Raw genomic sequence first — 21478 nt, 5'->3', positions numbered from 1 at the left:
GACAGAGAAGGGGAGAGAAAGATAGACACCTGCAGACCTGCTTCACCGCCTGTGAAGTGACTCCCCTGCAGGTGGGGAGCCGGGGTTCGAACCGGGATCCTTATGTCGGTCCTTGTGCTTTGCGCCACCTGCGCTTAACCCGCTGCGCTACAGCCCAACTCCCCTATCGTGCTATTTTCATGTATCCTGAAAAACAATCTTGGCTATTAGCAGGAATGCTCTCCAGATCCCACAAGTACCTTGAACATCTTGTCCTAAAATGTCCACATAGTTCTGATCTTTTAGGACTTCCTTCTCATCTTCTTCCACATCACATTCTGATTTCTTGATTATCTTCTTTGTGTTGACTAAAAGCTGGGGTCTCTCCTTTTTCATCTTAGCTCCTATAAAAACATTCAAAGAGTCAGAATATGATAGAATAAATTCTTTCTAAATATTACACTTTAAAAATGTAAACAAAGGGGAAGGGGGTAGATAGCATAATGGTTATGCAAACAAATCCTCATGCCTGAGGCTCCAAAGTCCCAGGTTCAATCGCCCATCCATTAGCCAGAGGTGAGCAGTGCTCTGGTTAAAAGAAAAAAAAAAGCATACTACTTCTGTTATTACTTCAAAGCTAGAAAAAAACTCAGTGGTTTCTCCTTGAATGATACAGACCATTTTCCAGTGTATATAGCTAGGTTAAAGACAATAACTTTGGGAGTCGGGCGGTAGCGCAGTGGGCTAAGTGCAGGTGGCACAAAGCACAAGGACCGGTGTACGGATCCCAGTTTGAGCCCCTGGGTCCCCACCTGCAGGGAGTCACTTCACAGGCGGTGAAGCAGGTCTGCAGGTGTCTGTCTTTCTCTCCCCCTCTCTGTGTTCCCCTCCTCTCTCCATTTCTCTCTGTCCTAACAACGATGATATCAACAACAACAACTACAACAACAACAATAATAACTACAACAATATAAAAACAAGGACAACAAAAAGGAAAATAAATATTAAAAAAAATTTTTTAAACCCTCAAAAAGTGTAATATTTGGGACTGATCAAAATAATTATGAATGGTAGTAATAATGAGACATTATCACCACAAATAAGACTTCCACACTAGATAACACTTTATTATTTTTGATACAGTTAGAAGGGCGTCAACTAAATATTCAAGTAGTTTTCATCTGTAGCCTTACTAGGTGAAATACCTTGTGCTACATTCCCCCAAACAGACCAAAGTAGTAGGACCCATGAGTATTCTACACCTTCTACTAGTACAGCCACTCAGTACCTCCTTCTCTGTCCAGAATGTGGTTAAGAACATCATCATCTCCCACAAACCGGACCTCCAGCATCTTCTCTTCCTTTAGCTCCAGTGTGCTCATGATTGCCAACCTACAAAAGGGTAGTAACACACTAGACACCTTCCTGAGCCAAAAATGCATTTACATAATGAGCAGATGTATTTGTACAACACTGTAAGTCTTTTAAGTATGAAAAACATATTTTGCATTATTGTATTATTATTACTTTTAATATAGGTAATGTAGCTACTTATCAAAAAATGAGGAGCCCCCCACCTGCAGGGGGAAAGTTTCACAAGTACAGAAACAAGACTGCAGGTGTCTCTGTCTCTTTCTTTCTCTATTTTCCCTCCCACTCTCAATTTTTCTCTGCCCCTATATAATAATAAATAAATGATTAAAAAAAAAAATAATGAGGAGCCTGGTGGTTGAGCACACATGCGCAAGGACCAAGGTTCACACCCCAGTCCCCACCTGCCGTGGAGGAAGCTTCACAAGTAGTGAAGCTGCAGATGTCATCTCTCTCTCTCTCTCTCTCCCTTGCTCTCTCAATTTCTCTGTCTCTATAAAACAAATTTAAAAAAATATAAAACAGATAAAATGAACTAGAGGGGTGGGAAAGACAGTACTAGATAGCAAAACAAAAACAAACAAACAAAAAAAAGGACTAGATAGCAAACAGACTCTTATGCCTAAGGCTCCAAAGTCCTGGGACTTTGTTCAATCCCCAGTACCACCACATGCCACAGCTGAGCAGTGTTCTGGTGTTTCTCTCTCTCTCTCTGCATCTCTCTCAAAAATAAAATAAATAAAATAGGGGGCCAGGCAGTAACACAGCAGGTTAAGTGCACATGGCACAAAGATCACCCCGCTCCCCACTGTTAGGGCAAGTGGTGAAGCAGGTCCGCAGATGTCTTTCTCTCTCCCCGTCTCCCCTCCTCTCTTGATTTCTCTCTGTCCTATCCAACAACATCAATGGCAACAATAAGGGAAACAAAATGGGGGTGGGGGGAGTGGCCTCCTGGAACAGTGGAATCATAGTATAGGCACTGAGCCCCAGCCATAAACCTGGAGGCAAAAATAAATAAATAAATAAAAGATTTTAAAGAGTGATACTCTACTTTGTTTCTCTCCCTCTCCTCCTCTCCCAATCTCTCATAAACAAACAAATGAATGTTAAAAGCAAAAAACCACCACACAGCCAGAAAGGGGAAGGGTAGTAACATGAAATTTAGAAAAGGCCAGTTCAACAAGCATCTCGGTGGCTTTTTAATATCTGCACATAGTAAAGCTGGGAAGTCTGTGGTATTTTGTTGGCCCTGGAGACTTCTGTGGGACTGTAGAGTCTGACTCAAATGACCCTCTGGCGCTTCCCTTTAGGACCACTGTGAGTTTATTACATGTCTCTACACTTATGAATATGGTTTTCCAGGTACTCTCGGGAGCTAAATAGTAGGCACAGTTTTTTTTTTTTCTCTCCAACACATGATTCAACAAAACTGAGATCAACTCCAGCTTCTCTGGTGAAATGAAGCTTCAAGACTTGCAATGCTAAAGGGCAGAGGTAACTGACAGTGATTCTTTCTAATCACTTTACCCCACAAACGATTTTTCTCACTCCTCTCATAAATTCTATTTTTGTCTCTTCTTTTGATATCATGCTACTAGGGCTGGGGAGACAGCATACTCGTTAGGAAGAAGACTTTCATGTCTGAGCTGGGGAGATAGCACAGTGGTTATGTAAAAAAGATTTTAACGCCTGAGACTCTAAAGTAAATATACATATATATGCCATGGACTCCAAGCTCCCAGGCTCAATCCCCAGCACTACAATAAACCAGAACTGGTATAAAATAAAGAAACAAATAAATGAATGAATCTAGTGGTCAGAAAAATAGCTGAACAGGTAAAGTATGTCTTGCATGTCTTGGGTTCTTGTTCTATTCCTGGCATTGCATGTACCAAAGTGGTATTCTGATGTTTCTTTCTGGTTCATGTACTGACAGAACTGACTCTCAAGAAGGTAAGAGGGGGGTTGGGGAGATAGTATAATGGTTATGCAAAAAGACTTTCATGCCTGAGTCTCCAAGGTCCCAGATTCAATCCCCAGCACCACCATAAACCAGAGCTGAGCAGTGCTCTGGTCTCTCTTACTTCTCTCTGTATCTCTCATTAAAAGGAAAAAAAAAAAAAAAGAAGGTAAGAGGGCCCTGAACTCCAGCTCCATCAGCACCCAGAGAGAAAGAAGGAAAAGGAGAAGGACATATGGAGGTAGTTATGTTGTCATGAGTGGCTACGAGGGGAAGAGAAGACTGGATCAGGAAGGAAAATGGGGCAACTACGTACAAATGTAGACAAGACAGTTGTAGAGATGACGGCTGGCCCATACTTGCAACTTTAAGAGGAATACAGTGGCTTACAGTGGGGAGACTGAGGATTCAGAACCCTGGTGGTAGGCATGGAGTGGATTTATACCCGTTGGTGTGTAATTTTGTATTATGTGCACTTAAGCCAGTGTGCCATCACCTGGCCCTGTCATGTTATTTTGTAAGTCAATGTTAAATCACTAATAAATTTTTTTACAAAAAACCTATCTCTCAAGTATAATAAATATTTTTAGAATGGTGAGGATGGTATCTCTGTATCTCTCTCTCTCTCATCAAAATAAAAAATTTAAAAAAATGAATAGAGAAGAAGGAAGGAAAGAAGGATGAAAGGGAGGAAATGGGCTATAAAGAGTCCCTTGGATTCAACCAGAAAATGTACTGGAGGCTTCAAGTGTTCTTCTCATAACTAAGCAGCTGAAATAATTAGCTTCAGTGATCACTTACCTTTCAAGGTGCTTTGCATTCTGCAGCTGGCAAACTTGAGTGGAGAATCCTGTAGTTGGGGGAGAAAAAAAAAAACTTTCAGTGTCAGCTTTGATGTTGTGGTCTCTCTTTTTCTCTGCCTTTCTGCCTCTCTTTATCTTAAAAAAAAAAAAAAAAAAAAAAAAAAAAACATTCCAGAGAAGTGAAGCCCAGGTGACTGAAAAAAAAATTTTTTTAATTATAATTGGAAGTCACTCAATGATATTGTACACACACATTAAAAAAAATTTTTTTAAAAAAAGCCTTTGTGCCAGGGCAGCGGCTCAGCTGGTAAAGGACAGAGCTGTACTGATGCCTTTTCCAACAAGGGGAGTGGGGCTGGACCCAGGCCACACACACAGCAAAGCTGAGCACTATCCAAGTGTGCTCTTCCACTGGCCCTCTGGGTTGACGTTTCTAGAAAAAGGAGGGGGAGTCTTTTTAGTCATGACATTGCCTTCTTTTTTCCCCCTTCTTTTGTTTACCAAAGAACTGCTCAGCTCTGGCTTATGGTGACACAGGGACTATGGAGCCTCAGGCATGAAAGTCTCTTTGCTTAACCATTATGCTATCTACCCCGGCCCATGATTTTGCCTTTCTTTCTGGGCCACATGCATGTGGAAGCAGGCACATTCCCAGGTGATCTGTCTCACTGGCCCTTACAGCTCTATCTACTCAAGAGACAGAGAGATCACAGCACCGCTCCATCACGCAGGGAGGGAGGTCCTTTGGGTGCTGTCCATGTGCTCCCATGTGATGCCAGAGACGAACCCAAGGACTGCACACACTGGAAAGCTTGTGCTCTATCCAATGACCTATCAGCTGGTCTCTTACTAAATTTCGTTTTATTTTTTATGGTGCCAAAGTCTCGTGCACGCACTATTTCACAGATCAAACCTGGAGCCTGCCTCACTCATGCAAGCAGGTACTCTACCAGCTGAGCCATCTTTCTAGTTATGGCACTTCCTTTGTTATGCTGAATTTGGGTAAGAGAAACACAATTTCTTGGGGGTTGGAGAGGTGAGCGCTCACCTTACAATGCACAAGGACCCAGGTTCAAACCTCTGGCTCCCACCTATAAGCACTGCTGCAGATATCTCTCTGTCTCTTTCCTTCTCTATCTCCCCATTCCCTCTCAGCTTACCTGTCTCTATCCCATAAATAAAATTTTAAAATACTGTAGAAGAGGAAACTTATGGGGCTGGGTGGTGGTGTACCTGGTTGAGTGCACATGTTACAATGCACAAGGACCTGGGTTCGAGCGTCTGGTCCCCACCTGCAGGGGGAATGCTTTGCGAGTGGTGAAGCAGGGCTGCAGGTGTCTGTCTCTCTCCCTCTCTATCACACCCTTCCCTCTCAGTTTCTGGCTGTCTGTATCCAATAATTAATACAGATAATAAAATTTTTTAAAAAAGGAAACTTACTTTTTTTTTTTATACAACATTTCTGTTATCTCTAGAACAACAACAAAGAGTGATCTGGGAGGTAGTGTAGTGGATAAAGTTCTGGACTCTCACGCATGAGGTCCTGAGTTCAATTCTCAGCAGCACATGTACCAGAGTGATGTCTAGCTTACTTTCTCCTTCTATCTCTCACTAAAAAATAAATAAAATCTTTTAAAAGGGCAGGGGTAGATAGCATAGTGGTTATGCAAACAGACTCTCATGCCTGAGGCTCCAAAGTCCCAGGTTCAATCCCCCAGAACCACCAAATGCCAGAGCTGAGCAGTGCTCTGGTAAAAAAAATAAACAAATAAATAATAAAAATCTTCTTAAAAAAGGAGGGAAGGGAGAAGGGACAGGCTGGCTGTCAAGGTCTAGGATGTGGCACAGTGAATAAAGTGATGAACTCTCAAGCATGAGGTCTCAAGTTAGAGCTCCAGCAGTGCTTGTACCAGAGTGATGTCTTGTTCTCGTTTCCTCTCTTCTCCTATCTCATTCATAACCAAATAAAATCTTTAAATGGGTGTGCCACTGCCTGGCCCCAACCATCATTTATTTTATTTTATTTTATTTTTTTATTTTATTTTATTTTTTTATACCAGAGCACTGGTCAGCTCTGGCTTATGGTGGTGCCCTGATTGAACCTGGGACTTCAGAGCCTCAGACATGGCAGTTTGTCTGCATAACCATTATGCTATCTACCCCTGCCCTCTATTTTTTATTATTATTATTTATTATTTATTGAAAAAAGGAGACATTAACAAAACCATAGGATAAGAGGGGTACAACTCCACATAATTTCCACAACCGTATCTCCATATCCCATCTCCTCCCCTGATAGCTTTCCTATTCTTTTTTTTTTATTTTCCCTTTTGTTGCCCTTGTTATTTTACTGTTGTTGTAGTTATTGTTGTTGTTGATGTTGTTGTTGTTGGATAGGACAGAGAGAAATGGAAAGAGGAGGGGAAGACAGAGAGGGGGAGAAAAAGATAGACACCTGCAGACCTGCTTCACCACTTGTGAAGCAACTCCCCTGCAGGTGGGGAGCCAGTGGCTCGAACCAGGATTCTTATGCCGGTCCTTACCCTTTGCACCACATGTACTTAACCCGCTGTGCTACTGCCTGACTCTCTAGCTTTTCTATTCTTTATCCCTTTTATTTTTATTACTTTTAAAAATTTATTTATTTATTTGTGAGAAAGATAGGAGGAAAGGAGGAAAGAACCAGACATCACTCTGGTACATGTGGTGCTGGGGATTGAACTCAGGACCTCACGGTTGAGAATCCTGTGCTTTAATCCACTGTGCTACCTCCCAGACAACTTAATATTATTTTTTGTAATATTTATTTATTTATTCCTTTTGTTGCCCTTGCTTTATTGTTGTACTTATTATTGTTATTGTTACTAATGTCGTCCTTATTGGATACAATAGAAGGAAATGGAGAGAGGAGGAAAGACAGAGAGGGGCAAAGAAAAATAGACACATGCTTCACCGCCTGTGAAGCGACTCCCCTGCAAGGGGGAGGGGAGGCTCAAATCGGGATCCTTAACGCTGGTTCTTGCAGCTTTGCACCATGTGCGCTTAACCCACTGTGCTACTGCCCAACTCCCTATTTTTATTTCATTTTTTAAAGTATTTATTTATTTATTCTCTTTTGGTGCCCTTGTTGTTTTATTGTTGTAGTTATTATTGATGTCATCGTTGCTGGACAGGATAGAGAGAAATGGAGAAAGGAGGGGAAGACAGAGAGAGGGAGAGAAAGACACCTGTAGACCTGCTTCACTGCCTGGGAAGCGACTCCCCTGCAGGTGGGGAGCCGAGGACTCTATACAGGATCCTTGTGTCCTTGTGCTTTGTGCCACCTGTGCTTAACCCACTGCGCTACCGCCCGACTCCCTATTTTTATTTTTTTTAATTAGTGCTGGGGATGGAGTTCAGAGCCTCGCATATAAGTTCTTTTTTAAAAAAAAAATTATTCCCTTTTGTAGCCCTTGTTATTTTTGTTGTTGTTGTTGAGGCTATTATTGTTGCTGTTATTGATCTTGTCGTTGCTGGATAGGACAGAGAGAAATGGAGAGATAAGGGGAAAACAGAGAGGGGGAGAGAAAGATAAACACCTGTAGACCTACCTGCTTCGCCTGTGAAGCGACTCCCCAGCAAGTGGGGAGCCGAGGGCATGAGTCTGCCGCCTTAAACCCAGTGCTCTTTCTCCCAACCATCCCAAACTATTGCAACCAAGCAAGGGCCCAGGCTGAGCCTCAAGGGCTCACGTGATGCATCCAGGCTGAATGGCAGGTCACCAAAGCTCCTGCGGCAGCGACAGTGCGGGGACTGCGCCACCCCCAGGTGACACCCCCACTGGTGACCCCCCCCGCAGGTGACACCCGGTAGATTACTCCCCCACCCCAGACACTAGGCGACCACTGGCAGGTGATACGTCCCCCCGCCGGTCACCCCCGTGGCAGGTGACCCCCAACTCCGGGCACTAGGCGAGCCCAGGTAGGTGTGACACACACACACACACACACACACACACACACACACACACACACACACACACACACACACCACCCGCACTGGGAGACCCCCTGGCAGATGACCCCCCTCGGCGGGTAACCCCCAGTAGGTGACCCACCCCCCGCACAGGGTCACCTCCTGGCAAAAGGAGACCCCACCAGCAGGCGAACCCCCGGCACTGGGAGTCCCCCAAGCAGGTGGCTCCGACACAGGGTGACCCCCCCCCAGCACTGGGCGACCCTCTGGCAGGAGACCCCCATCCCAAGCGCCCGGCCGCAGAGGGTGAGCAGCGCCCCCACAAAGCGCGCTCGGAACTCTTTCTGGACTTCGGCCTGGCTGCGCGCCGCTGGACCACCAGCCGGGGACCCCGACCTGGGGGGGGCGAAGCCCCGTGGAAAGCGAAGGACCCCTCCCCGCCCGCCCCACACCCCCCGGGCCCGAGGCCGCGCTCCCACTCACCTCACAGCCCGCAACACAGGCGAGGCGAGCCGCACCGCCGCCTCCCGCTCACCGCCAGCCGCTGCCCCGACCTCCCCCGGCCTCCTTTAGGGGGTCGCCGTCGGAACTGCAGCTCCTACCCCGACAGATCCTTAGAAACGTCGCCCGAACATCCTACAGGAGAACCCCAGGGACCGGCTGGGGGGATGGGAAACCTGGCTCTAGCACACTAAATCTCCCGCCCTGTTGGGGGGCGGGGCCCCGGGAAGCCAATAGAAAGCAAAGCAGACCTAGAATGACAGCTACCCAGACCAATAAATGAGGGCCTCTCAGCCCCTCCCATCAGGAAGCTGGAGGGAAAACGAATCCCCGACTGCTGGGGTCGCGGCATGTTCTATTTCCGCTTCCGGGGAAGCGACAGGTGTGTCTTTAAAGGTGAGCAGTCGTCTCTTAGGCTGTGGTCTCTGCCTTAAGGCTACCTTATCGGTGTTCAGTGGTGTCTCTAGATACTTTTGAGGATATGGGAGTGGATTGATTAATGGTCTTTGACTGTTGGGGTTTTAAAGGACCTCTTTGGGCGTGTAAGGTAAGATCCATCCCGTCTCAGGTTTGGGATGGGGAGGAAAGAATCGAGTCAGGACTCTGAATATAGAGATGGCATCAAACTGCTAGTGGAAGGCAGGAAAAGAGAATCAACAGAGACTTTAACATATTTACTGAATATATTTTCTGGGAAGGTAACTTTAATAAGGTTTACTGTCTGGAGAAAAAAAGAAATTAAAGGAAAGGACATGCTGTTTGGTTCTTGAGATAGTATTCCGCACTAGCAAAATACGGTTTGGGTGAGATTCATTCAAAACTGCAAGTATAGTGGTACATATAAGAAGTACACATGAGGGGGCCAGGTGGTGGCGCACATGGTTAAGTGCACACATTACAGTGCCTAAGGAAACAGGTTCAAGCCCTTGGTCCCCACATGCAGGGGGAAAGCTTCACAAGTGGTGAAGCAGGACTGCAGGTGTCTCTTTGTCTCCCCCCTCTCTATCTTCCCCTCCCCTCTGAATTTCTGTCTCTATCCAATAATAAATAATTAAAAAAAGAAAGTGATAAAAAAGAGAAAAAGCACACACGAACTCTGCTGGTACAGTAGACACTGTCAGGAGATATGCCGATACAGGCAATGTTTAGGGAAACATGCGACAATATGGGAAGACCAGTGCTTATTGAACCACATGACAGGAGTGTCTAATTCAAAGACAGAAATGTCAGAGACAATTTCCCTGGAGGAAGAAGAAAAGTGAGTGTTTAGTAGATATCAATCAGGCAAAGAGAAGGGTTAAAGTTTTCCAGATATTAAGGCCTTAGCAGATATATAAAGCTCCAAAAAACAAGCGTCAAACTTGGGTCTGCAGTTATGAAAACTTTATATAGTCCTAGTCTGACCCTTAGGACATTAGGCAGATTTGTATTGAAAGATCACTCTGAGTAAAAGAAGGAAGTATGGAAGTGGAACAGAGAAAGTATATTAGAAACTGTTTAGACAGTCATTTTGGGAGGGGTAGATAGCATAATGGTTATGCAAAGAGACTTTCCTGACTGAAGCGCCAGAGTCCTAAATTCAGTCCCCCTCACCACCATAAACCAGAGCTGATCAGTGCTCTGGTTAAAAAATGAAATCAAAAACACAAGTAGAACCTGAGCTGGAACTGGCGTATTGCACCAAAGTAAAAGACTCTGGGGTGGGTTGGGTGGGGAGACTATAGATCCAAGAAGGATGACCGAGGACCTAGTGGGGGTTGTATTGTTATATGGGAAACTGGGAAATATTATGCATGTACATACTATTGTATTTACTGTTGAATGTAAAACATTAATTCCCCAATAAAGAAATTTTTAAAAAAAGAAGTTGCAAGCATAAAAAAAAAAATGAATTCATGTAGTCTGGGAGGTGGCACAGTGGATAAGTATTGGATTTTCAAGCATGAGGTCCTGAGTTCAGTCCCCAGCAGCACAGAGTGATGTCTGGTTCTCTCTCTCTCTCTCCTTCTATCTTCATGAATAATTAAATAAAATCTTTAAAAAAAAATGAAATCATGACCAAGTAGGATTTATCCCAGGGATGCAAGGTTGGTTTAATATATATAAATCAACCAACATGATCCACCACCTCAATAAAAGCAAGACCAAAAACCACATGATTATCTCAATAGATGCAGAGAAGGCCTTTGACAAAATACAACATCCCTTTATGATCAAAACACTACAAGAATTGGGAATAGACATAGACGAGAAGTTCCATGAGGTAGTTTGGTGCGTATACAGCAAACCTACAGCCAACATCATACTCAGTGGTGAAAAGCTGGAAGCATTTCCCCTCAGATCAGGTACTAGACAGGGTTGCCCACTATCACCATTACTAATCAACATAGTGTTAGAAGTTCTTGCCATAGCAATCAGGCAGGAGCAAGGAACTAAAGGGATACAGACTGGAATAGAAGAAATCAAACTCTGTAGTCCGGGAGGTGGTGCAGTGGATAAAGCATTGGACTTTCAAACATAAGGTCTTGAGATCAATACCCGGCAGCACATGTACCAGGGTGATGCCTGGTTCTTTCTCTCTCCTCCTATGTTTCTCATTAATAAATAAATAGAATCTTTTAAAAAATAAACTTTCTGATTTAAAAAAAGAAAAAGAAGTCAAACTCTCCCTATTTGCAGATGATATGACTGTATACATAGAAAAATGTAAAGACAACACATCCACCCAAAAAGATCTGTGTACGCATATGTTCTTAGCAGCACAATTTGTAACAGCCAAAACCTAGAAGCAACCCAGGTGTCCAACAACAGATGAGTGGCTGAGCAAGTTGTAGTATATGTACACAATGGAATATTACTCAGCTGTAAAAAATGGTGACTTCACCGTTTTCAGCCGATCTTGGATGGACCTTGAAAAATTCATGTTAAGTGAAATAAGTCAGAAACAGAAGAATGAATATGGGGTGATCTCACTCTCAGACAGAAGTTGAAAAACAAGATCAGAAAAGAAAACACAAGTAGAACCTGAAATGGAATTGGTATATTGCACCAAAGTAAAAGACTCTGGGGTGGGTGGGTGGGGAGAATACAGGTCCATGAAGGATGATAGAGGACCTAGTGGGGGTTGGGCGGTGGCACAGTGGGTTAAGCACACGTGGCGCAAAGCGCAGGGACCGCGTAAGAATCCCGGTTCGAGCCCCCGGCTCCCCACCTGCAGGGGAGTCGCTTCACAGGTGGTGAAGCAGGTCTGCAGGTGTCTATCTTTCTCTCCCCCTCTCTCTGTCTTCCCCTCCTCTCTCCATTTCTCTCTGTCCTATCCAACAACAAAGCAACGTCAGCAATGGCAATAATAACCGCAAGGAGGCTGCAACAACTAGGGCAACAAAAAGGGGGAAAAATGGCCTCCAGGAGCGGTGGATTCATGGTGCAGGCACCGAGCCCAGCAATAACCCTGGAGGAGAAAAGAAAAAAAAAAAAAATAGGATAGAGGACCTAGTGGGGGTTGTACTGTTATATGGGAAACTGGGGAATGTTATGCATGTACAAACTATTGTATTTACTGTTGAATGTAAAACATTAATTCCCCAATAAAGAAATAAAAAGAAAAACATAAAGAATAAAGCAGGAAAGAAATTATCAGGCTATTAGTAAGGTGTCAGGCTACAAAATTAACATACAAAAGTCAATGCCATTCCTTTATGCAAATACTAAGTTAGCAGAAGCAGAAATCCAGAAATCAATTCCTTCCCCTATAGAAACAAAAACAATAAATTATAGGAATAAACCTGATAAAAGAAGTGAAAGATTTGTATACCAAAAGTTATGAGTCACTATTCAAGAAAATAGAAAAAGACATAAAGAAGTGGAAAGATACTCCATGTTCATGGGTTGGAAGAATTAACATCATTAAAATGAATACCACCCAGAGCCATATACAAATTTAATGCAATTCCCATCAAGATCCCAACCACAATTTTTAGGAGAATAGAACAAAAGCTACAAATGTTTATCTGGAACCAGAAAATACAGAGAATTGCCAAAACAGTCGAGAAGAAAGAACGGAACTAGAGGCATCACACTCCCAGATCTCAAACTGTATTATAAGGCCATTGTAATCGAAACTGCTTGGTACTGGAACATGAATAGACAGACTGACCAGTGCAATAGAACTGAGAGCCCAGAAATAAGCCTTCACACCTATGGACATCTAATTTTGACAAAGGTGCCGAGTGGGGCCGGGTGGTGGCACACCTGGTTGAGTGTACATGTTACAGTGCATAAGGACACAGGCTCCAGTCCCTGGTCCCCACCTGCAGGGGGGAAAGCTTCACGAGTGGTGAAAGCAGTGCTGCAGGTGTCTGTCTGTATGGCACCCCCTTCGCTCTCAATTTCTGGCTCTGTCCAATAAATAAAGATTAAAAAAAAATTTTTTTAATTAGTTACAAAGGTGCCCAGTCTATTAAGTGGGGAAAGGAGACTCTCTTCAACCAGTGGTGTTGAAAAAAATTGGGTTGAAACATGTAGAAGAATGAAACTGAACCACTATATTTCATCACACACAAAAGTAACTTCCATATGAATCAAGGACTTGGATGTTAGACCAGAAACTACCAAATACTTAGAGGAAAATATTGGCAGAACTCTTTTCTGTCTAAATTTTAAAGGCATCTTTAGGGATGTGAATCCAATTACAAAGAAGATTAAATAAAAAATAAACGAATGGGACTACATGAAGTTTAAAAGCTTCTGCACAGCAAAAGAAACCACCACCCAAACAAAGAGACCCCCTCACAAAATGGGAGATCTTTATATGCCATACATCAGACAAGAGGCTAATAACCAAAATATATAAATAGCACACCAGACTCAGCAACAAGAAAACAAATGACCCCATCCAAAAATGGGGAGAGGATATGAATAGAATATTATTCATCCAAGAAGAGATCCAAAAGGCAATCAAACATGAAAAAATGCTCCAAGTCATTGATTGTCAGAGAAATGCAAATAAAGACAACAATGAGATACCACTGCATTCCTGTGAGAATGTCACATCAGAAAGATAGCATCAACAAATGCTGGAGAGGTTATGGGGACAAAGGAATCCTCCTGTGCTGCAAATTGGTCCAGCTCCTCTGGAGAGCAGACTGGAGAACTCTCAGAAGGCTGGAAATGGACTTACTCTATGACTGTAATTCCTCTCCTGGGGATATATCCTAAGGAACTAAACATACCCATCCAGACAGATTTGTGTATACCCATGTTCATAGCAGCACAATTTGTAAGCCAAAATCTGGAAGTAACCCAGGTGTGCAACAACAGATGAATGGCTGAGCAAGTTGTGGTCTATATACACAATGGAATACTACTCAGCTATTAAAAATGGTGATAGTGCTAGAAATGGACCTACCCTATGACCCTGCAATTCCTCTCCTGGGGATATATCCTAAGGAACCCAACATATCCATCCAAAAAGATCTGTGTACACATATGTTCTTGGCAGCACAATTTGTAATAGCCAAAACCTGGAAGCAACCCAGGTGTCCAACAACAGATGAGTGGCTGAGCAAGTTGTAGTATATATACACAATGGAATACTACTCAGCTGTAAAAAATGGTGACTTCACCGTTTTCAGCTGATCTTGGATGGACCTTGAAAAAATCATGTTGAGTGAAATAAGTCAGAAACAGAAGGATGAATATGGGATGATCTCACTCTCAGGCAGAAGTTGAAAAACAAGATCAGAAAAGAAAACACAAGTAGAACCTGAACTGGAATTGGTGTATTGCACCAAAGTAAAAGACTCTGGGGTGGGTGGGTGGGGAGAATACAGGTCCAAGAAGGATGACAGAGGACCTAGTGGGGGTTGTATTGTTAAATGGGAAACTGGGGAATGTTATGCATGTACAAACTATTGTATTTACTGTTGAATATAAAACATTAATTCCCCAATAAAGAAATAAAAAAATAAAAATAAATTTTAAAAAATGGTGATAGCAGAGGAGGACCTAGAGGGAGTTGAATTGTTATGTGGAAAACTGAGAAATGTTACACATGCACAAACCACTGTATTTTACTGTTGACTGTATACCATTAATCCCCCCATAAAAAGAAAAAAAAAAAGGCGTGGTCCAGGAGGTGGCACAGTGGATAAAGCATTGGACTCTCAAGCATGAGGTTCTTAGTTCAATCCCATGGCAGCACATGTACCAGAGTGATGTCTGGTTCTCTCTCTCATATCTGTCTCATGAATAAATAGAATTTTTAAAAAAAGTTTCAATTTAAAAAAGAAATATGAGGGACCAGGTGGTGGCTCACTTGGTTGAGCACACAAATCATAATGCACAAGCCTCTGGTCCCGATCTGCAGGGGGAAAACTTCACAAGTGGGGAAGTAGAGCTGCAGTTGTCTGTCTGTCTCTCTCCCTTACTATTTGCCCCTGCCCTCTTGATTTCTAGCTGTCTATCCAGTGAATAAACATAAGAAAAAATATAAATACATACATAGATTTGAAGCGAAAGGAGACCCTGGCTCCACACCTATAGGGGATTGCTTCACAAGTAGTGAAGGAAGTTTGCAGGTGTCTCTCTCCCTATCTTCCCCTCTCTTCTCAATTTCTCTCTGTCCTATCCAAAAAGAAGAAATGGCCACAGGAGCAGTGGATTCATAGTGCAGGCACCAAGCCCCAGTGATAACCCTGTAGGCAAATAAATAAATAGGTAAATAAATAAATAAAATTGGCAGCAAGAAGATAATAATTCGAGCTGCAGATATAGTTGAAAACTTGAAGTCATAGGAGAGAACAGAAATTTTTTTAACTTTTTAATTATCCATTTTTTAATATTTATTTACTTTCCTTTTTTGTTGCCCTTGTTTTTCATTGTTGTTGTAGTTGTTATTGATGTCGTTGTTGTTGGACAGGACAGAGAGAAATGGAGAGATTAGGGGAAGAAAGAGAGGGGGAGAGAAAGACACCTGCAGACCTGCTTCACTGCCTGTGAAGTGACTCCCCTGCAGCTGGGGAGCCAGGGGCTTGAACCGGGATCCTTATGCCGGTCCTTGTGCTTTACACCACGTGCGCTTAACCCGCTGCGCTACCACCCGACTCCCTATTTTTATTTATTTATTGGATAGAGATAGCCAGAAATTGAAAGGGAAGGGGGTGATAGAGAAGGTGAGAGACAGGGAGACACCTGCAGCCCTTGTACTATGTGAGCTTAACCTGGTGCGCCACGGCGGCCCCCTCTCTTTGGTAACTGCTAATCTTTCTCTCAACAGCTTTGCATTAATAGACAACAAATAAGATCTTTAAAAAAAAATTTTTTTTTTATTATATGGATTTAAAATAAAAGTTAGAATAAGTCAGTGGCTCGACCGGACCTGCCAATATACGCAGATATCTTCGCCCACCCTGAACTTCCCCTACGCCTACACTGAACTTCTCTGTTCCAGACTCTTGGAAACAGAGTTGGCAGTCAGCTGAGGTAAAGAACAAACACCTCATCACAGACCCCTGCAAGCGTCAACCCGGCTTTGACCTAGCACGTTTTAATTGGCCCTCCTCAATCGCTGTCGAACAGGCCATGGCCGGTGCGCTGCTATGTTCCATCGCTGGGGAGCCAGAGACGACCCGAACTGCCCCTGCTGCTACAGACAGACTATGACCCACATAGTCAATGACTGCCACCTCTCCAGATTCAAAGGAGGTCTCGAAACTTTACACCAGGCTCAACCTGATGCTGTTGACTGGCTACGGAAGAAGGGCAAACGCTAGAAGAAGTGGTTCATAAGCAAGGCTAATAGTAAAAAAGGGGAAAAGGTACATAAAAGATCATTTTCTAGGGAATGGATCTATATAGAAAGGGAAAGACAGGGGGGCTCAAGGATTCATTAAATTTCTGCTTAAGAGGAGTCTAAAGTGAATCTTTAGAAAACAGTTTAATGGGTATGAGTGTGAGTCAGTAAGCACTTTTACACATTGCTAAACACAGTGTGAATGGGCCTGCAATAGTGCAGACTCTTGCTTTATAAAATCTTGGAATTTATTATTGTTTTTATTTATTTTATTATTGATCATCACACTTCATTTCTTTATAAATTTGAAATTTATTTTTATTTTCTTTTGAGATAGATGCAGAGAGACATGCACAAAGAGAAACACCAGAGCACTGCTCAGCTCTGGTTTATAGTGGTGCGGAGGATTGAACCTGGGACTTTGGAGCCTCAGGCATAATAGTCTGTTTGCATAACCACTGTGCTATCTACCCCTGTCCCCCCTTTTCTTTTCTACATTCAGTACTAGAAAGAGCTGTACTCTGTTGAATGTAAAACATTAATTCCCCAATAAAGAAATTAAAAAAAAAGAAAGAGTTGTACTTTAAGAACTTTTAAAACTATTTGAAAGTCATGTAACTAACTCCCCCACCCCAACCCCGCCAATGTGGTGCAAGGCAGCCAGTCCAGAGCAATGTAGCTAAGTATCTCCCTAACCAAAGCACCTTCCAACATCCATAGGTTACCACCAGTCTCTGTTCTTAGTGCTCTCTAGGGTGGTGCCAGGGATGGGACTCGGGGATTGTATGTGTCCTACTGCTCAGCAACCTCTCCAGCTCCTATGGAATCTTCTCTTCCCATTGGCTGTTTTAAAGTTCAAAGATAAGTTTGGATCTCAGTAGCAACATACAGCAATACGCGGCAAATATCTTATGCATTAATTTTATCCCTGCTTTTATGTTTGTATTTTTGTGGTGCTATATGTACTTGAAAAAGATTTTTAAAAAGTTATTATTTATTCTTTTGTTGTCCTTGCTTTGTTGTTATTATTATTGTTGTTTTTATTGATGTTGTTGTTGGATAGGACAGAAAGAAATGGAGAGGGGAGGGGGAAGATGTGGGGGGGGGAGAAAGATAAGACACCTGCAGACCTGCTTCACTGCCTGTGAAGCAACTCCCCTGCAAGTGGAGAGCTGGGGACTCAAACCGGGATCCATAGGCTGGAGAAATGGAGAGGCGGGGGAAGACAGAAAGGGAGAGAAAGATAGACACTTGCAGACCTGCTTCACCACTTGTGAAGCGACCCCTTGCAGGTGGGGAGCCGAGGGGGGGGGGGTGAACCGGGATCCTTACGCTGGTCTTCATGCTTTGCGCCACCTGAGCCTAACCTGCTGTGCTATTGCCTGACTCCTGCTACATGTACTTTTATGTATTGCCTTACTTTTATAAATTGCCTTACTAGAAAGCGATTTTTTTTAAAGATAGGATTAAAATCATTTTAAGATATAAAATTTAGGTAACAAACAAAGCTCAAGGAAATTGAGTCAAAAGCCAAATAAAGCTGTATTTTTTATACTGTACAAAAGAAAATTTACATTCTTAATGTAACTAGATACATCTAAGAAAATTACACATCCTTCAAGAAACACAAGATTTAATGTCTTAGATATGTTCCTGCATAACAGAAAGTATTTTATACATCCTTATTTACAATATATTCATAAAATTTTAAATCTCTGGCAGATATTTACAAGTCAAGAGTGACTACATTTCACATTTCAACAATCAACAGCATTAACCAGTTCAGAAAGACAGTTAATATAATGGCTTCCATGCACCAGTATGATCGTAAATGTGTTGTTTTTTTTCTTCATTTCTGAAGAGAGGGAGGTTTTCACTAGTCCTAGGATAAAAGGACACCAGTCAATAAAAGTCCTATTTTCTTTATGCCTACCTTATGTAGATTTTCACCAGCACAATTTCTGAATACTTGGCAAGTTTATACCAAGCTATGGTTAATGCTGATTAAAAAAAAAAAAAGCTACCTGATACATTCCTTTTCTCTGTGAAGCAAGCATGAAAGTTGGATATACAGTTTATTTTTCCATGGTGACAGAGATCACATTATATAACACTAAAGCAGTAAGTCCCCATCTGTATCATAGCTCAGGAGAATCAAATTATTAGGAGAAGAACTGTGGGAAAGTAAAATCTGCACCATAAACTGTTCATTTAACCAGTAAAGCCAGTCATGTTTAAAGCAGAAAAGACTCGCTATAAAGTTTCTATTTCAGATATTTTAAAACAACATATGGAGTGAGCATGAACTTGCAATTCAGCATGAATTACAAAACTTGTGAGAAAAGTCTACATTAGTAATTGTTAGAGAGCTTGTTTGGAGGTTCTAGCAGGGGAGCGCAGCTACTCATATACCCTCGACCAAAGACCGTCTCTATTCAGGGAAGGCCGTCCTCTTCGAATGAGTGCACAGCTTCTAGAAGGGACGCACATGGAGCGGTGAGGGAGGAAGGGGACACGCGCCTAGCCAGCCAGATCAGCTGAGAATCAACCCTAGCGATCAATGGGGTAACAGATGTCGCAGCCAGATCGCCCTCACATTCTAGAAATTACTAGAATGCCAACTTCCTTCCTTCCTTCCTTCCTTCCTTCCTTCCTTCCTTCCTTCCTTCCTTCCTTCCTTCCTTCCCTTAACCAGAGCATTGATCAGCTCTGGATTATGGTGGTACGGGGGGGGGGGGTATGGAGCCTATGCTATCTACCCCCACCCCCAAAGTTCCCTTTATAGAATATACCCAGTGTTTTTTAACTGTCATCAGGTATGAAAAAAATTGCATATAAACCTGTTTGAACCTTAAGTTAATATATAGCTATATTCCATTATTTTAATTTAAATCCTTTAGTTCTTATGGTCTCACATTAAGAAAAAGTTTTTGTTTAGCTTTTCTTAACCAGATCATGTTTTTCCAGAATAATAATAATAAAAAAATACCCAAAGTGATTATGTATATAAACCATGTAAACATAACTTTTTGCCAACATACCTATTAGAAATAATTACCACTACCCATTTTAAAAGGTGCACTTTCATTATTTCCCCCACTTTCATTTTTTAAAAGACAGTACCATATCATACATATAGATATGAGGAATTTCCCCTTTTTAACACTAAAGAGAAGAGTCTCTAATTTGACTTAGGAGATGTAAAAAAAAAAAAAAAAAAAGAGCCTTAAGTAATATTTGGAGTTAACCTTTAACTGGTACTTCTGAAAATGTCCAATGCTGAATTGACAAAACTTCCAATGGAATCTTATAGTGCATCTTTTAATCTTTATTCCCCTCTATGCTAGAGAACAATCACTTAGGGACTTTATTCCACAGTAATTATGTGCTTTTAAAATTATATTTGGCTGATATATTTTCTTTGGTAAAGTTTTTAGTCAAAGGTGTAAAAAACTTTTCTCATCTTAGCATTAAACTGTTGACACTCAAATACAGCAAAACTGATTGATTTTATTTTTGTAGTTGGTGGATTGTCCCGTTAAGTTCACTTCACTTTGGAAAATAATTCTTACTAGTACCTAAACCCCAGATATATAATTCTAGAAAGTTTACATGCTTAAAAATTTTTTGATTATCTTTATTTATTTATTGGATAGAGACAGCCAGAAATCGAAAGGAATGGGGAACTAGAGAGACACCTCAGCCCTGCTTCACCACTCACAAAGCTTTCCCGTGGCAGGTGGGGACTGAGGGCTTGAACCTGGGTCCTTGCACATTGCAATATGTATGCTCAACCAGGTGCGCCACCACCTTGCCCATATATATATATATTTTTTAAATATTTATTTTATTTATTCCCTTTTGTTGCCCTTGTTGCCATTTATATATTTTTTGAAAGTTTATACTGTAAGCTACACCTGCATTAAACATAACAGTAGTAATAGCAGACACTGAATGTGCATTAATTTGTAAACATTTTCTCAAAATCCAGAAGCAAAACAGCACTCACATTTCTGTACTCTGCCACCAACTACTCCATCATCCCCAGCCTTTTGCTAACCTTTGTACTGAACTGTATTTCTTTTTTAATTTTTAAAAATTTATTTAAAAGAGGAAACATTAACGAAACCACAGGATAAGAGGGGTACAGCTTCGCACAATTCCCACCACCAGAACTCTGTATCCCATCCCATCCCCTGATAGCTTTCCTACTCTTTATCCCTCTGGGAGTATGGACCCAAGGTCATTGTGGGATGCATAAGGTGGAGGTTTGGCTTCTGTAATTGCTTCCCCGCTGAACATGGGCATTGACTGGTCGATCCATACTCCCAGCCTGTCTCTCTTTCCCTAGTAGGGTGGGTCTCTGGGGAAGCGGAGCTCCAGGACACATTGGTGGGGTCGTCTGTCCAGAGAAGTCTGGTCGGCATCATGCTAGCATCTGGAACTTGGTGGCTGAAAAGAGAGTTAACATACAAAGCCAAACAAATTGTTGAATAATCATGGACCTAAAGGCTGGAATAGTGCAGATGAAGAGTTGGGGTCCTCCATTTTGTAGAGAGCTAGTAGGCATATTTTCGTTTTATTTCAAAGGGCCTGTAGCTATACTAGTGTTTTGTTTTGTTTTCTCTGAGCCTGAAATCTGATATGCAGGTGGATCCAAGTTATTGTCTGGGGAGGTGATGACATGGCTGGCAGAAGGACCAGAAAACTGGATCAGGGAAGAGAGTAGCTCCCTAATATGGGAAAGGGGTATAAAAATTGTTGACTGTAAACCCATCAATTTGATTTGGTCTGGGGCCCATATTCAGCTTAGAAGCCTATGTGACCTCTGCATCCCTGTAGATCTAAGCTCACATTCTGTGGTCATGAGTAGGAACATTCCAAGCTGCCCCAATATCAACCCATCTTCCTCAGGTGTAGCATAGAGTATATTGTCCATCCTCCCTTTGGAGTATGGAACATTCTCTACCATTGTTGACCCAAGTTGAGGGCAAGGCCCTATGGGGGCCCACAAAGGGGTCTATTTTGTTGTTCCTGATAGAGATGACCTGTAACAATGGAGAGAGGGATTTATTTGAGGTCTAGGCCCATCATGTCTGCTTGGGAATCTCAAGACTC

General features: G+C 42.3%; 1 protein-coding gene across 1 annotated transcript in view; it reads right to left on the bottom strand.

The window, feature by feature from the left end:
- The window catches only part of ORC2 (origin recognition complex subunit 2), a 52158-nt gene extending 43386 nt beyond the window's left edge, over positions 1-8772 (bottom strand). The window contains exons 1-4 of the mRNA XM_060194168.1: positions 8551-8772; positions 4112-4160; positions 1268-1371; positions 240-383 (exon numbers count right to left, since the gene is read on the bottom strand). Of these exons, the coding sequence (XP_060050151.1) occupies positions 240-383; positions 1268-1361 (238 nt within the window). The 5' untranslated portion in view covers positions 1362-1371; positions 4112-4160; positions 8551-8772. The remainder of the gene's footprint in view (positions 1-239; positions 384-1267; positions 1372-4111; positions 4161-8550) is intronic.
- Positions 8773-21478: the final 12706 nt, after the last annotated feature.

Source organism: Erinaceus europaeus, chromosome 7 (assembly GCF_950295315.1).
Source record: "Erinaceus europaeus chromosome 7, mEriEur2.1, whole genome shotgun sequence".
Classification (NCBI taxonomy): domain Eukaryota; kingdom Metazoa; phylum Chordata; class Mammalia; order Eulipotyphla; family Erinaceidae; genus Erinaceus; species Erinaceus europaeus.
This window is presented reverse-complemented; position numbering and strand designations above follow the sequence as displayed.